The sequence below is a fragment of the Crassostrea angulata genome, chromosome 1 (assembly GCF_025612915.1).
Source record: "Crassostrea angulata isolate pt1a10 chromosome 1, ASM2561291v2, whole genome shotgun sequence".
In the NCBI taxonomy this organism is placed as follows: Eukaryota; Metazoa; Mollusca; class Bivalvia; order Ostreida; family Ostreidae; genus Magallana; species Magallana angulata.
The window spans coordinates 25187052-25205006 of record NC_069111.1 but is presented as its reverse complement, the minus strand read 5'-3'; the positions used below and the strand labels follow the sequence as shown (position 1 = coordinate 25205006).

The following is a 17955-nucleotide window of genomic DNA, read 5'->3' as shown; positions in this document are numbered from 1 at the left end:
AAAATTAAAGTAATTTCAAAAACTTGATTTTTGAAAACTTTAAAATGGTGTTTTTAGAACATTAAAAGTACTTTAATACATTTAGCAAAAACATTCTTTGTAATTTACAGCAAATAGACAATAACACACTGCTTGATACATAATTTCTCACTATAGTGACCTACCCAACACACAGGGTCTCTTAGGGTCAGGTTTGTCAGGACAGGTGCACTGATAACCATCAGGTCTGGCTAAACATAGATGGGAACAGCCTCCATTCTTGACCAAGCACATGTTTTTACCTGTTTTTTGAAAACAGATCATTAAATGTTAAATCTTAAATTGCATTTTCTGTTCACTGCCAAATGCTTGAGCCAGCTTGGGCACTTTGAGGCCCCAGTTTGTACAATACCCACCCTTCTGTCTGTCGCGAGCCACAAACTCAATGTCCATCAGCCCTTCCAGGCTTTGCTGGATGATTGTCCTCTGCAGGCCTGTGCGCTTACTGGCCTTCTCAATCCTCTCCGTCTGCCAGTCCGTCCAGTAGATGTATTCCTCATACTAAAATCAAAATCATCAAATTTATAAAAACACATTAAACAAAGTAAAATTACACTAGTCCTAATGCATTGTTTACATGGTGGATCTGTGTAACATCATAAATCAACAAAATCAACAACAATAAGCCGGAAACAACTTTTTACGGGCGCTGAGTTTTCACGGTTATTTCAAAGTAATGCAAAGGTAAAAAAAAATCTTACTAAATGTATTTTAACATTCATTTCTACCAAGCTTTATATTCATGAAAAAAAATCATAGTGTTAAAAATCGTTTCATATGACATTTAAGATCCAACATATTAAATAGACACAGTCATTGGCCATTCAAAAACTCCAACAGCAGACGTACCAGCTGTCACACAATACTTATCCTATTTTATAACCTCAACAGCACCAACACCCTTATTCAATTGGAACTTTTGATTTACAGATCTGCATTGAATTATACCTCTTGATTTATGTAATTGTAGGGCATAGTTTACTTCCACATTTCTGAGTAGGCCTAACATACATTAATACACAAACATTCCTGAGCAACGTACAAAACAATGGAGACTTCTATATTTATCCAGTACATGCACTGTGTTAAAACAATACCCAGGTAAAAACACCCCTGAGCTTCTTATCAAATGGCTTAACCAGTATTTTTAACTGCTTAAAACTCACCACTGCCAAGCCAAACGGGTGAATGATGTCATTGATTAAAACAGCTCTGTGTTCGCCATTGAAGTCTGAGGTCTCTATCTTGTCTAGCTTGGCATCCACCCAGTATAAGCGCTGCATCTCATAGTCAATGCATAAACCATTAGGAAATCCTGGCAAAGCACCAAACAGGGACATGTTAGTCTAGTATTCATGTACTGTACAACTGTATCAAAGGTAGATAGTCACAATTTTGGTCAAAACTTATTTTTCCATTTATAATGTTTACAATGTTTCAGTTCTACAAGTCAACCAAAAATATCTAGTGTAACAGTTGTTACATTCATTTTAGGTCTGACATGTCTAAACCTCAAATTTTGTTTCAACATTCAAATGTGAAAATGTAAACAAAAACATGACCAAAAACATAGGTAATCACAGATTACAAAGCTCACCGAGACGAGACTTCACCCTTATGAGACTTCACCTTTATGAAACCACCTTTATCATATTAAATGAAAATCATACTTTATGATCTTGGATATTCATGGATTCTGTTTTGACACAATATCGTATATCATCTGTTAAAAAATTGTATGATAATCATATGTTCATATGTTAATCAATACAATAATATAAAATAAAATATTGCATCCTATCATATTTATAACATATATCATATAATACAATAAAATACCATAATAAACAATGATGAGATATGATATTGTAATGTATGATATGACATTGTGTTGTGTTATACATTATTGTATTTGATCACATAATACAATATCATAATATATAAAACAATATAGTATTAAAGTACAATATCATATTACATAATACATCATAACATTGAAACATATGATATTATATTGTATAAAATAGTATGATATTGTATGATACTGTATCGTTTTTTATACATAATATGATATTGTATCAAATGATACAATATAATTTGATATGTACAACATTGTATCATATCAAATGATACAATATTATGTGATAAAGTAAAATATTATATAATACATTATCATATTATACATATTGTATCATATGATACAATAATATATTTTACAATATCATACAAAACAATTTCATGTGATGTGATATTATATCATATTATAAACCAATATCATATTATACAATATCGTATGATACGATATTATATAATATTACAGTATCTTATTTTACAATTTCATGTGATATAATTCTATATTACAGAAACTTATATCATATTATACAATATCGTATGATACAATATTATAGAATATACAATATTGTGTCATAGGATACAATATTATATTTTGCAATATCTTATGTAATAGTATCATGTGATAAAATAATAAATTAATAATACAATATAATATTATACAATATTATATCATAATATACAATACTATACATAACGATATCATGATACAATATCATAATATAAAATATCAAAAAAATTGATACAATATCATATCATATCATATAACTTTTTATAATATTACATATGATATTATATTGTATCATATTAAACAATATTGTTTCATACCGTACAATTCTATATCATAGGAATCATGATATATCATTTATCAACAAACACATCTATCTATCGAGCAGGTTTGAGTGAGGTAGGAGATTTCTTTAGCATCCTTGATAATGGAGATCAGGCTCTGCATCTGAAGCAACCTCTGCATTTCATTTATAATATAGTTAAATCAACTACGCAAGCTATCATCTATAAAACATGTGACCTGTTCCAAAAAAACTAAACCTCATCCAGCATCCGAAACCTATGGCTCAGATTCAGCATTCAAGCCTGTCGGGTGCATCAGTATACATAAGACGCATCTCCATGCAAGTTTGGTGAAGTTCAGACCAGTAATAACTAAGATATCATCATCAGAGGGCACTAGCAATTAAAACCTTAACCTGCTCCAGCATCCGCAACTTATGGCTCAGATTCAGCATTCAAGCCTGTCGGGTGCATCAGTATACATAAGACGCATCTCCATGCAAGTTTGGTGAAGTTCAGACCAGTAATAACTAAGATATCATCATCAGAGGGCACTAGCAATTAAAACCTTAACCTGCTCCAGCATCCGCAACTTATGGCTCAGATTCAACATCCATGCCTGTCAGGTGCATCTGTATCAAAAGACACACCATTCATTCAAGTTTGGTGAAGTTAGGACCTGTAATAACTAAGATATATTTTTTAGCATCCATCATAATGGAGATCAAGCTCTGCATCTGAAGCTTCCTCTGATTCATTCATATTACAGTTTAATCAACTATGCAAGTTTGAAATAGTACTATTATCTATTAAACATGTGACCTGTTCAAAAAAACTTAACCATATCCAGCATCTGAAACCTATGGCTCAGACTCAGCATTCAAGCCTGCCAGGTGCATCAGTATCATAAGACGTCTGGTGAAGTTAGGACAAGTAATAACTAAGATATAATCATCAGAGGGCACCTGTTTTAAAAACTTTAACCAGCTCTAAAAACCTTAACCTTCTCCAGCATCCGAAACCTATGGCTCAGATTCAGCATTCAAGCCTGTCTGGTGCATCAGTATCATAAGACGCACCATCCATGGAAGTCTGGTGAAGTTAGGACAAGTAGTAACTAAGATATAATCATCAGAGGGCACCTGCAACAAAAACTTTAACCAGCTCTAAAAACCTTAACCTCCTTCAGCATCTGTAACCTATAGCTCAGATTCAGCATTCAAGCCTGCCTGGTGCATCAGTATCATAAGACACACCATCAATGCAAGTTTGGTGAAGTACGGACCAGCAGTAACTTAGATATTGCTATCAAAGGGCACCTGCAACAAAAACTTTAACCTGATCCAAAAACCTTAACCTCCTCCAGCATCCGAAACCATAAGCTCAGATTCAGCACTCAAGCCTGTCTGGTGCGTCAGTATCATAAGACACACCATCCATGCAAGTTTGGTGAGGTACGGACCAGCAGTAACTTAGATATTGCTGTCAAAGGGCACCTGCAACAAAAACTTTAACCGGGTCCAACAACCTTAACCTCCTCCAGCATCTGAAATTTAGGACTCAGATTCAGCATCCAAGTCTTTCAAGTCCATAAGTAGGTCCAGATGCATCATCCATGCAAGTTTGGTGAAGAAAGGACAAGTAATAGCTTAGATACAGGACCTGCAACAAAAACTTTAACCAGGTCCGGACGCCGACGCCGAGGGTATAGCATAAGCTCCCCCTGACTTCGTCTCGGTGAGCTAAAAATGTGAGCTAGCTCTGCACTTTGCTTATAACTCTACTACTGACACTCAAATTTTGGTTGATCATTAGAAATGCATTATTAGCTAGAGCGTTGTAAACAATAAAAATAGAAAAGTAAAACTTGACCAAAATTGTGACCATGCTCCTTTAATATTCTGAATAAGATTTTCCTACTATATATCACATTACATCAAACAAGTCTTTATATGATATTTATTTCTATAATTTTGCAGTGAATTATTGAGATTCACATTCAAAAGCTTGCAGAAAAACGTTTGCAGCAAAATCCAATACAAATTAAAATTCCAAACAATATTTTGGGAAAAATCTGTCTAAATTGAGCGTAGCATAACATTTAAGTCTGACACTTCCACAGTACCTAGACCAGTGTTTACTATAACTTTTCTGTTGGTTCCATCCATATATGATTTCTCTATTTTTGGTTTGTTTCCCCAGTCTGTCCAGAACATCCAGCTAAATGTGAAAAAAAAATATTAGATGATCTCTTGTATATTTCCAATAAATGTACCGGTACGACGGCTTAAAATGAATGATAGGTAAATAATGGTAGCCCACCCCTTCTCTGGGTACAGAGTTATGGCTCTTGGTTCATCCAGTCTTTCATTGATGATTGTTTTCCTGTATCTTCCATCAAGTTTGGCTACTTCTATTCTATCTCGACCTTCAGATAACAAGTAAGCAGTTAGAAATGTCATGTATCTATATACGGTAGTATTTTTATACTATAAATGTATTTCATTAAGCTGTGTAATCTTTCTAGCGTTTTTGGCAAAATGCAGCTTCTGCTAATTCAAGTAAATCCCTAAATGCCATGCATCTATATATGTATAAAAATAGGAATATTCAGAAATACGCTAATTCAAATCCATGTCAACTTGTTCAACAAGAGGCCCATGAGCTATATCGCTCACCTGAACAACAATAGCTATTTAATTGTAAATAATCTACATATGAAATATCAACTTTATATATGCATCCCTTCAAAAGTTAGAGGGCAAAAACTGACAGAGAATTTTTCATTTTTATCAATGTTTAAGAGGCACAACTCTGTCAAAAATCATCGGACCAGAACTAAATTCAAACTCAACCTGTATATTTATAAGACACATCCATGTATCAAATTTGAGTTGAATGTGTGCAACGCGTGTTTAGATAATGATTGGAAAGTGAATGATGATTAAATGACAGGACGGAATGACAGATTGTCAGAATGACTGAACAGGGTAACACTATATGCCCCAGCCTTGCATGGATAAAAATCATCAATTTCATCAATATTATGAAGGTAATGTAAATGATACTGTAAAAGTGGTTATTTACGCTAGTGGTTAAGAATGCATTTTCTATGGTCAAACAATATGCGTTGGTATTAAATACGTGAAATTACTACTCCCAAGTTTTGATAGTTTTACCGTATGCGATGGGAAAGGACTATGTGCGGTATGGTCAAATATCTGCCCCCGATTTCAACCAATTTTTAAATAGTATCGTATAAAAATGAAATCTTCACAAATCATTGTAAAGAGGATGCCTATAACTTTAATAATGATTTTAGTCATCATTGCTCACTCCCTGTGTATCTATTACGTCACCTAAATGACCTAATTCCCGCAAATTTGCAAACAAATGAAGATATTCTCATTTTTGCTCTATATTTTGCATTCGGAAGTATAGAGCGCAGGTCTGCTCAAGTGCGATTTTAACATATGTTTTTCTTCAGATAGTTATACATATTATACTAAAAAATGGTACTTGAGCAAGCCTGCGCTCGATGTTTCCCAGTCGAATAACCATCGGAAAACACCCATATTTTGCTACAAAACATCAATTTATCAAAATAATGCGATATTCATGACGTCATTTCTACATTATGACGTCACTGTGGTGATAACCTTTTACACCTTTATTTCCAATATGATTTTAACTATCTTTCACCATATTTTAAAGCTCTTTCTAAAACTTTGATTTTGGGGAGCAAAAATTGCATAAAACCGTACTTAGTCCTTTGACACGATTTCAAGCTTACAATATCGCTAAATTTCTCCCATGCAGAAATTAACACTTTCACATGATTATAAACATCAAATGATTCATTTTTGATGTCATTACTGTTCTATGATAATTTGTCCTCTTAACTGACAGTTCTTGACAAATATCCTGACTAAAAAGTGCTGAATTATAGGGAATACACTATATAGGCTGTACTGTAAATGTTTTGATTCTGGAAAATGTGAAAAGTCAAAACGCTTCGACCAATGTTTCGACTCCATGCAGTTTCCCTAAATTTTTGTAAGAGATCTATCTTTTATCCCAAAAATCAACACTAACCCTTGGTCAAATCATTTTGACATTTAAACATTATCAAGAATCAAACAAGAGATGTGTCTGAAACACTTATTCCCCCTTCCTTCGATATACATTAAAGGGGCATGGTCACAAATTTTGGTCAAATTCTATTTTTCTGTTTTTATTATTTACAGTGCTTAAGGTATGCATTTCTAATGATCAAATAAAATTTGAGAGTCATTCGTAGAGTTAGGAGCAAGATACAGGGCTCACAATTCTTTGTCATGTAAACAAGGCTTGTGCCCTGTTTTTTTTAAGCTAGTTTGTCTATCTTCCTTTTTATTTTAAGCATAAATAAACAGTTCCTCATGTTTAACACATTCATTTTAGGTCTAAAACTAGAATTTTCACTTCAACATTAAAATTGTAAACAAAATCTTTGTTTACATAGCAAAGAATTGCAAGTTCTATAACTTGGTTATTATTAATCAACGAATAACACTCAAATTTTAGTTGTTTATCAAAAGTGCCTTACTGAAGCATTGTAAACATTAAAATAGGAAAAATAATTTTTGACCAACATTATGACCATGCCCCCTTTAAAAGGTACACAAGCCTTTATTATGGGCAGCATACATACATGAACTTAAAATCAATAGGGATCATCTACTGGTACTATCCGGGATGCATCAACCTATCAAGTGTGGACTTTTTCGTGATATCAGTAATCAATTTGTTTAATTTTTGCAGAGATAATGAAAAGAAAGCAAATAATTGGAATTTTTTAAAGTCCAAGGGGCATAATATAGTCAAATATTGCTCAATTGTACCAAAAAGAGAACTTGAGCTAGTTATTCTTATGATAAATCTGTATTATAATACTAAATTTAATTATAGTTTGTGCAACCTCTGCAAGATAAGGAACGGAACCTTTTAAAAGACCAACTGACAAACAGTAGCAAAGCATTATGCCATGTGTGTATTATAAATTAATTTAAAACCATCTCCAATCCTCAGCAAAGGTCGAGAACCTTAATATAACTATCAATATTTTTCTTTATAGTCATACTTTAAAAAAATAAAAGGTCCAAAAAAATCAGTCTAACAATTTTGATGTTGATCGGCCTGCCAATTTAACATAAAAGTTGTTAGAAGGCTATCACAGCTTAAAATATAAATTACTGATATGTTCATTCTAATGCTAATACATGTTCAGTCATGCAATTTATAATAATAAAAGACAAAGCTTTAAATATAAAAAATAATTTCTTTTATTCATTTTATGCATTTCAAAATGTAGCATCGATCATCATGATCATGATATGAATGTCGCAAGAATATCTAACCCCGATTTTAATCCTTCATTGCAAAAACAAATCATTGTTTATACTACTTCCCAAGATATCCTCGATCCACATTTCACATAACAATCTTTGACATTGACACCATTAATATATATACCAAGGTCGTGGCTAACCTATTTGTTTGATTTGATTGGTATACTTTACACGTAAAATACGTAACAATTATTCCAATAAATGATGACAAATTAAAAAGCTTCAAGTATGAAAACCAAAAGAATCTTAGTCTACTGTAGAACTGAATTCGGAACTACGATCTACCAGTATTTCATAAAATATTAGAGAGGTTAAGCATTTGAACGTGTACGTGTAATTAGGGGAATCCCCTAGTTATATGTGTATTACGTCATAATTTCTGCATACCGCGTAAATCTACAAGTTGTCCAAAACGTGTAGAATCAAAAGTACACAGAGGTGAAAACTTGTAGCATTTGTTTATCAAGCATTGTTTTAATTAAAGCAGATGATAAATTGAGGACGACTGTGGTTTTGGTTTCATCAAATTCATAGAATTATTTAATAAACAGTGGGAGTAAACTGAACATGTTGAAAATATTAAATCTAATGATTTTACACGTTCGCTTACACGTACAGATTATTAAACATACCATAAAGTTTGGTACGTGTACGTGTAAACATACTTGTAGCTCCACACGTACCCGTAGACGTACATGTTCAAATGCTTAACCTCTCTATTCTTTAATATCATTGTTTGTTAGAAACGTTAGCTTTAAAGTTTAATAGACAAATCACAAACTTTTCTTTTATCAAAATTGACGTCTGAATTCTTCTTCAAAATGGCAGTTAGTACAAACCAAGAGCCTCCTTTTCATGATTCTAAATAATGAGCTCGATTTTATATAAATATATGAACACATGGTCAGAACATGCTTACAACACATACTTTGAACACTTCTAAGGGTCCCAGTATAAGACTGGGGGTCATCATTTTTACATTTAGAATCTGCCTTATATATAGAAGTTTTCATATAAATATTGGCAATACTAGGGCAGCTGTTCTTGAGAAGAAGATTTTAAAAGACACCCCCCCCCTTTTTTCAGTTTCACGCTTGAAAAGGGTTTGGCCTTTAAATTTTACAATTAATAATCTCCTTTAAATAATAATGCTTTGTGCCAAATTTAGTTAAAATTGGCCAAGTAGTTTTGGAGATAAAGTTGAAAAATCAATGTGAAAAGTTTACAGATGGACAGACGGACAGACAACGAGTGATCAGAAAAGCTTACTTGAACTTTTGGTTCAGGTGAGCTAAAAACTGCACTGCCAAATATCAAACACGCCAAATATAAATAGCTTTGTTTACTCTATTAACTCTGGACCCACCTGTGTCTGTCCAATACAGATTTCTACCTATCCAGTCTACAGCCAAACCATCAGTAGTCTCCAGATTGGAAGACACTATCACCTTTGATTCACTCCCATCAAAGTTGGCTCGTCTACAGTTACAGAAATAAAAGTTAATAATGTCTGTCATGAACATAAGAATGATGGTAGAATTTTTTATAACTAATTTCTTGTTGATTTTGTTGGTGTCTCTCAAACACAAATTTACATCCTTATTGCATTACCTAACAATAGAATTGTTTTTTCGGTGGGGGTATGAAGTTAACAAGCATGGCAGAAAAAATAGATTCCACTTATCCTAGAGATGCTTCACCATAAAAATTGGGTAAAAATTGGCCTTATAGTTTTCAAGAAGAACTTAAAAATGTAAAATTGTTAATGAATGACGCAAGTCGCACGATCACAATGAATGACGCATGACGATGGATAATGACCAATTGCAATAGGTCACCTAAATAACTCAGGTGACCTAATTATAATAAATATGGCCATCATGAGCTCCAAAAACTTTAACATGTTCCAAAAACTTTGATCTGTACCAGTATCTTAAACCTCTTTCAACATCCAGAATTTATGGCTAAGATTTAGTATTCAAGCGAGACAAGTACATTACTATCACAAGATGTTAACAACTAATAAAGGAAAATAAGACCAACACAGGGCATCTGCTGCAATAATTTTATTAACCTGCTCCAAAATCTTTTACCTCCTCCAGCATCTGAAATTTGTAGCTCACATTCAACATCAAAGTCTTTTAATTCTTCATATTTAATTTCTTAAGAATTGCAATGCATCTGATTCATTTATTAAGTTTAGTGGAGTAAGGACCGGATAATGAAGAAAACACAGAGGGGAACATTTGTAGAATTAGTCAATTAAAAAAGATAAAGATACCCACTGAATTATAAATTACAAGGTCACAAACTTTGATTGACTGGAGTAAGCAAGTTCTTTCACACATGATTATTCCATAAAACGATCTCGAGTAAAGAAATCACAGCATATACACAATTGGCTACATGTACAGAGACGGACAAGACTGATTAATCTGACATTGATTTTACTTTCACTCACTTAATGACGTCTTGATGAACATCAGTGTAGTAGATCTTTTTCTCTGCATTGTCGTAATCTAAAGCAATGACATTATGTAAATCCTTCAAAGGTAGGAAGACATCCACCGTGTCATTGGTATCCATGGAAATCCACCTTACGCTCCCTCTGCTGGCAAACAACAGGAACTTCTCTGGAACTAAAGAGGTCAGGAAATCAAACTTAAAATTCAAACTACAGTCAAACTTGTATTAAAGTGGATCTCTACAACAAATAAGTGTAGGAGATTCTTGTTGCATGCATTTCTTACTAATAATAGGCAAAGTATTCAACAATAATAGACCTCAAAATACAACACTGTATTTCCTAGAGAATTTTTAAAATATCAGTGTGGTTACAGATAACACCTTATTTATCAAATTTTTAATCATTTCTGTTTTAAAATTCTTTTGAACGTGAAATGTTATTATGTTTAGAAATGAAAAACAAAATAATTATGAATGAAGTTTGTATGATTTTTATTGGAATCCACATATGAAGTATGAATATATGAAAGCAAAATATAAAAAAATTCTTTGAATGCAAACTGCTGGACAAAATCCAACAAAAATCTGAAAATATAAACAATATTCGTTGGTTAATGGGTCGAAGAAAAGAAATTGAATGAAATTGAAAAATTAAAGAAAATACTGGATTATTGCAAAAATCTCGATATGAAAGATCCTGTTTAAGAGTTGTCTTTCTTTATTTTACATGGTTTCAAATATCTTTGGACCAATTTTTTAATTAATAAAAATCACGAAGAAAAATTAAACAAGAGGCCAATAGGCCTTAATGGTCACCTGAGTAGCATATAACCCATACACAAACTTGTTGAGGAGTCTCATATACCGTATTTTTCGGAAATTAGGTCCTTACTTTTTTTCCCTGACATGCGGACCTCGCCCTATTCATTGCTTCGCCCAATTTATGTTTTTTTTTTTTTTGGTTGGAAAATTTGATATGAAATTTTGCAAAAATTTATGCAACCCTCCAATAAAATCATGAGTGTTTACTATAATACTGCTTGAATTTCTGTGTAAAAATCGTATGGATTTTAATCAATATACTGTAGTAATTTATCATTTAAACAAAATTAAATGTATATAGATTTATTTCTTCTTAAATTTCTTACTTAGATCACTGACTGAATCATCTTTCGATCATTATTATATGCTGTCATGCATTTTGATCGTGTGCTTACGATAAACAGGAAATCAATTTCGCGCGGTTAAAGTAAAATGAGAACCGTACAAAGGGTAATTACGGGGGAAAAATATCGTCGGGTAGAAATAAAAAAAAAAACAATTTTTTTTCATAACAGAATACATGAACAAGTTTTTTTCTGTATGTTCAACATAAAACTTTCGATGAAATTTTAGCCAGGTGTCTCTGAAATCAGTCTGGGTAACGCTTACTTTGTTTATACACAGTTGAACTCTCGGCACGTGCTACTCATGCCCGCAGGCTTCAATAAGATCAGAGGTTGACTCGTGTGTATATACACAGTAAAAAGTCACATAGAGACACAGGGTGGCATGTGCTACCGTAGTCATGCCTCCAGGCTAGGTTACTATCCCCAGGTTAACACCAGTTTGTACACATGGCAGGGAAATAATAAAAAACGATCTTAAATTAAAACCAGCCGTACTGAATTAATTGGTTTAAAAATGTTGATGCAATTTCAGACATTTTCTTACGATGTTTTCAAGAAATACATTTTATTTCCCTTTTGTTTTAAAGTGTGAAATAAGATTAAAGGCTACTATATAATAACGTTATTGCTTTAAACCATTTATTCATTAGAACTAGCGGTAATTTTTCGACCAATTCTTCGAAGTTGACCTATTTATACTTTTTTTTATTTTTTGGCTAAAAACGGCCTCCTTCGCCCAATAAACCGTATCGACCTAATTTCCGAAAAATACGGTATTCATTTATTTGGGTTTCATTCTGGAGTAAAAAAGTTATGAATTTGTAATGACGACCACCTACTTGCCTGAAATCTTTCAAAAAGAACTGTGAAACCTATAATTTCTACAAAATCATGAATTCAGTTTTCCTTCAGGTGTGTGGGAGCAAAGAAGATAATTTTTAAACATTATATGCATTAACACCTATACATCCATTTTGGCCCTGCCCTAGAGTCAAACCCATACTCCAGGGGACATGAAATTTAAAATTTTATTACAGGACTTCCTGGTAAACATAATCAAGAAGTCAGTTTTTCATACAGATGTGTGAGAATAGTAAAGAAGATTTTAAAACATTATATGCATTAACACTATATTGCCCCCCCCCCCCCCCCAAATGTCCTGAACACCTAACCCAGGGGCCATAAATTTCACAATTTAGGTAGATGAGTTAGTGGACATCATTACCATGTATTAAGTTTTTTGTCCACATGTTTGGGAGTAAAGAAGAAGATTTTTTAAGATTTAATACATTTTTACTATATGGCCATATTGGCCCCACCCTAGAGCCTGAATCCCTGACACAGGAGTCATTAATTTCACAATTTTGGTAGAGGGCTTCATGGACATCATAATAATGCATTTAGTTTTTAACAAATATATATGGGAGTAGAGAAGATTTTCTTCTAAGATTTAATACATTTTTACTATATGGCCAAATTGGCCCCACCCTAGAGCCAGAACCCCTGACACAGGGGTCATGAATTTTACAATTTTTGTAGAGGGTTTCATGGACATCATAATCATGCATTTACATATATGGGAGTAGAGAAGAAGATTCTCTAAGATTTAATACATTTTCACTTTTTGGCCATATTGGCCCCACCCTAGAGACAGAAACCCTGATCCATGGGCCATGAATTTCACATTTTGGTAGAGGGCTTCATGGACATCATAACCATGCAACCAGTTTTTTCCTCACATGTGTGGGAGTAGAGAAGAAGAATTTTGAAAATTTGCTTTTTTTTCATATTTGGTCCAACTTGTGGTGCTTTGGGGGTGGTAGAGCCACGAATTTCACAATTTAGATTATTAGAAAATAGAGGTACATTTTCTATAGAAATATATAGGAAACTGTCATTTTCCACACTTTGAAGCAGATTAAAAAAATACAATACCTTTTTTTCTCAAATTGTTATATTTGATTGGTACCGTAATATCATTTCCTACCTTATGACGAGTAAAAAATAGTAAATACACCAAATTTTTTCTCTATATTTGGAGCATTATGTATGAAGATTGGTAAAATGGATTTATCCAAAAAATAAGAAAATGTTCCCGAGGATAGCACAATTCAATTTCAACGGTGTACAATTTTTACTTTTTCTTTTATGTTATTTCTTATAATGTACTCCTACAAAGCTTCATTTTATCATTACATCATAAAAGCGCAATGGCAATGCTCCCCTACCACACAACGGAAAAAATCGTTTAAAAAACAAAAATTTTCTTAAAAAATCTAAATATTTTTATCTGTATTTTGTTTATTGTGTTCAATTTTATAAAATTAATGACACTGTAAAAATTTCATAAGAATATCAATCCACTGTATAATACTATAATGCGCAATTATATACGCAATGAAAACTAAAGTCTGCCTCCTTAAGACCACCAGGATAAATCATTTAGCAATATACGGCTACAAGTTATGTCCAATTATCTACAACAAGTATAAAGAAGGGAAGAAGGCTACCTTTTTGACACTGCTTGCCATCTTCCTGCAGCTTCAAACCAGTGGGACACACACATGAATAACCTGTGGGGTTTGGCAGACACAGATGACTACAGCCACCATTTTTCTTTTGACACCTGTCCATCTTTTCCAAGCCTTAAACAAAGATAAGTTATTTGAAATAAAGTGTAAAATTAATCAATAAGGAATAATAAGGACACCAAAAAGTAAGTTCAATATCAACAAGAATAGAATTCCAGAGTCCCCCGCCGGTCAAGCAGTATAATAGTATCGAGTCTATCGACCAAGGCTGATTTTCGAACTTGACCAAGGTAATAGTAGTATAAACATTTGGTATAAATTTAATGAAAATCCGTCAAAATTTGTAGGCATGAGAGCGCTTACAAGGTCAATTTTTGGATAAAACGGAGTCATGATTGTGGCCAAGTCCCATAACACCAACAAAAAGTATCGAACAATGCTGATTTTTGAACTTGACCAAAGTATTAGTGGTATAAACATTTGGTATAAATTTAATGAAAATCTGTCAAAATTTGTAGGCATGAGAGCGCTTACAAGAACAATTTTTGGATAAAACGGAGTCATTATTGCAGTCAAAGTCCCATAACGCCAACAAAAAGTATCGACCAATGCTGATTTTCGAACTTGACCAAGGTAATAGTGGTATAAACATTTGGTATAAATTTAATGAAAATCCGTCAAAATTTGTAGGCATGAGAGCGCTTACAAAAAGTGTGACGGACGGACGCACGGACCCACGGACGCACGGACCCACAGACACACGGACCCACGGACACACGGACCCACGGACCCACGGACACACGGACGGACGGACGCCCGGCATTTCTATGTCCCCGCTCCGCGTTGCGGCGGGGGACAAAAAGGAAGAGCGTTGTGTGTGCTCAGACCCTTTGATACAGTACCTCCTGAGTCAAGCTGCACGGCATGTATGTCCATTAGTCCAGACAAGTTGTATCTCAGTGTTTTCACATCACCTCCACTGAATTTATTTGCTTTCATAATGGACATTTTCTGCCAGTCAGTCCAATACATATCATTACCAAACACAGTCAAGCCATATGGATGTTTCACTCCTTTCAGAAGGACCTTTCTATTGCTCCCATCCAGGTCTGAACTCCCAATAATCTGCATTCAGTAAAGTATAATAATTCTTATTAGAAAGAAATCAGAGAAACTAAGCTTAAGGCATGCAATATCAACTCCAAACCCTTTCAACTGCCAGCCCATAGCTAACCAATTTCCTGTATACTGACCTCCATTCTAGCATCTGCCCAGATCATCCTCCTAGTGGGCTTGTCAATCACAAGTCCATTGGGCCAGCCCAAATCCCGGTCAATCAAAACTTTTCTATTCTGTCCATCCATCCATGCTCTCTCAATCCTTGGGTTCTTTCCCCAGTCCGTGAAATATAAGTACCTTATAAATAAATTTATCAGAAGGATATATGTACTTATTTTTTCCCAATCTCTTAACAGTCATGTCCACTCAAAATTTTAACAAAATGTATAATTTCTATACCACACATGTGTTCACAAATTTCATCTCATACCTAAAATTAGTATTCAAAATGACTGATGTTTTTAATATAGACTTACCCGTATTCATACACCAGTACAATGGCTCGAGGTTTGTCCAAATTCTTCCAGAAAAGGACTTTTCTCATGCTCCCTTTGACATCTGCCACCTCGATACGGTTAAGTCCGGTGTCTGTCCAGTAAATTTTTTGCCCTACAGAGTCCACAACGAGTCCATCTGGAGTATCTAGACCGTTACTGATAATTTCCTCTTCTTGAGATCCGTCTAAATTAGCCCTCATGATCTTATCTAATACTGTGTCGGTCCAGTACACCTTTCCTGGAAAAAAAATGACAAAAGAATGATGTGAATTAAATACAGCCCAGCTGGTACATTAACAAAACAAGAGGCCCATGGGCCACATCATTCACCTGAACAACAGTTCCTTGTATCATTTTATATTACTTTTTTAAAGGTATATGTGGCATATTTAGAGTAATATTTTTTACATGAGTTTAAGTAAAAATATACTGTATAGCAGGAAATTAACAACTCGCAGTTATTTTTCGCTATATTTGCTGAAACCAAAATTCTGCGAATTTAACATCTAGTGAATAATTATTTGAGTATATTAATGATAAAGAAATAGGATTTACTAAAATCATTTATCTTATCATGAAAACACACACAAAATATGTTTCCGTTTTAATGGCATAGCAGTATAGTTGACCCCGCTTAATATATTAGCATTTTTGTCAGGAAAAATAATGGTATTAAGCAGTCTATCAAAATACCAGATCACTGCTATTGTTACTAACTGGAAATATTTTATGATCCACCAATAGAGACTATACTTTCATTTGGAAGTTTTTTCCTCTACTTCCGGTTTTGACTAAATTTAACAAGGCATACATGGGACAATTTGTTTTTTATAACTTCTTTAAATACAATAATCAAATAACCCACAAGAATTGTGCTAAACCTTTCTTTATAAAGCACATTCTTCCTATATCATAAACTTTAAAAAAAAGAACTGCAGTAATCAAACATGACACTTAACAGGTACCCAAGCCATGTGCAGCAATGCCTGACTAATTATGTCTGCCCAGTGCTATCGGTAAATTTCAAAGTGATTTGGAGGCTCATAGTGTTAATACAGGGTCCTCATGAGTGTCTTACACGTGAAAAAGGTGGGAGACTCAACTGACAAGGCTATATTTCCATTATAGAAGTGGGGTGCACTTAAAAAAACTGTTATATTAACCAAACAATACTTATGAACGGGTATTAAACAAAGCGGTGTTTTTATCGAAAAGCATTAAATTAATTATCACTATAATTGTATTTCAACAAAATATATTTTGAAAATGATTCCCAGATATAAATATTTCTTTTTCGTTGCGAGTTAATATACATGTACCATATACAGATAATCATGACCGGTGTCATATAATATTTTGAACCCTGCGATATATTGAACCCGGGTTCAAAATATCGCTGCAATATATTGAACCCCCCCATAAAATATTGAACCCAGGTTCAATATTTTATGGCCGCGATATTTTGAACCCCCCTCTATTTTTCATTGGTATTGGAGAGGGGGTTCAAAATATTATGGCTGCGATATATTGAACCCCCTACCTTTTTCCCATTCCCATTGGATAGGGGGTTCAAAATATTATGGCCGCGATATTTTGAACCCCCCTCTATTTTTCATTGCTATTGGAGAGGGGGTTCAAAATATTATGGCCGCGATATATTGAACCCCCTACCTTTTTCCAATTCTCATTGGAGAGGGGGTTCAAAATATTATGGCCGCGATATTTTGAACCCCCCTCTATTTTTCATTGGTATTGGAGAGGGGGTTCAAAATATTATGGCTGCGATATATTGAACCCCCTACCTTTTTCCAATTCCTATTGGAGAGGGGGTTCAAAATATTATGGCCGCGATATATTGAACCCCCTACCTTTTTCCAATTCCTATTGGAGAGGGGGTTCAAAATATTATGGCCGCGATATATTGAACCTCCTACCTTTTTCCAATTTCTATTGGAGAGGGGGTTCAAAATATTATGGCCGCGATATTTTGAACCCCCATCTATTTTTCATTGGTATTGGAGAGGGGGTTCAAAATATTATGGCTGCGATATATTGAACCCCCTACCTTTTTCCAATTCCTACTGGATAGGGGGTTCAAAAT

General features: G+C 33.9%; 1 protein-coding gene across 2 annotated transcripts in view; it reads right to left on the bottom strand.

The window, feature by feature from the left end:
* The window catches only part of LOC128167239 (low-density lipoprotein receptor-related protein 4-like), a 76781-nt gene that overhangs the window by 10959 nt on the left and 47867 nt on the right, over nt 1-17955 (bottom strand). For both annotated transcript variants that reach the window (XM_052832837.1, XM_052832847.1), the window contains exons 28-38: nt 15834-16092; nt 15492-15654; nt 15141-15363; nt 14218-14352; nt 10534-10711; nt 9439-9551; nt 5005-5110; nt 4808-4902; nt 1206-1354; nt 396-540; nt 165-281 (exon numbers count right to left, since the gene is read on the bottom strand). In XM_052832837.1, coding sequence (XP_052688797.1) covers nt 165-281; nt 396-540; nt 1206-1354; nt 4808-4902; nt 5005-5110; nt 9439-9551; nt 10534-10711; nt 14218-14352; nt 15141-15363; nt 15492-15654; nt 15834-16092 — 1683 coding nt within the window. The remainder of the gene's footprint in view (nt 1-164; nt 282-395; nt 541-1205; nt 1355-4807; nt 4903-5004; nt 5111-9438; nt 9552-10533; nt 10712-14217; nt 14353-15140; nt 15364-15491; nt 15655-15833; nt 16093-17955) is intronic.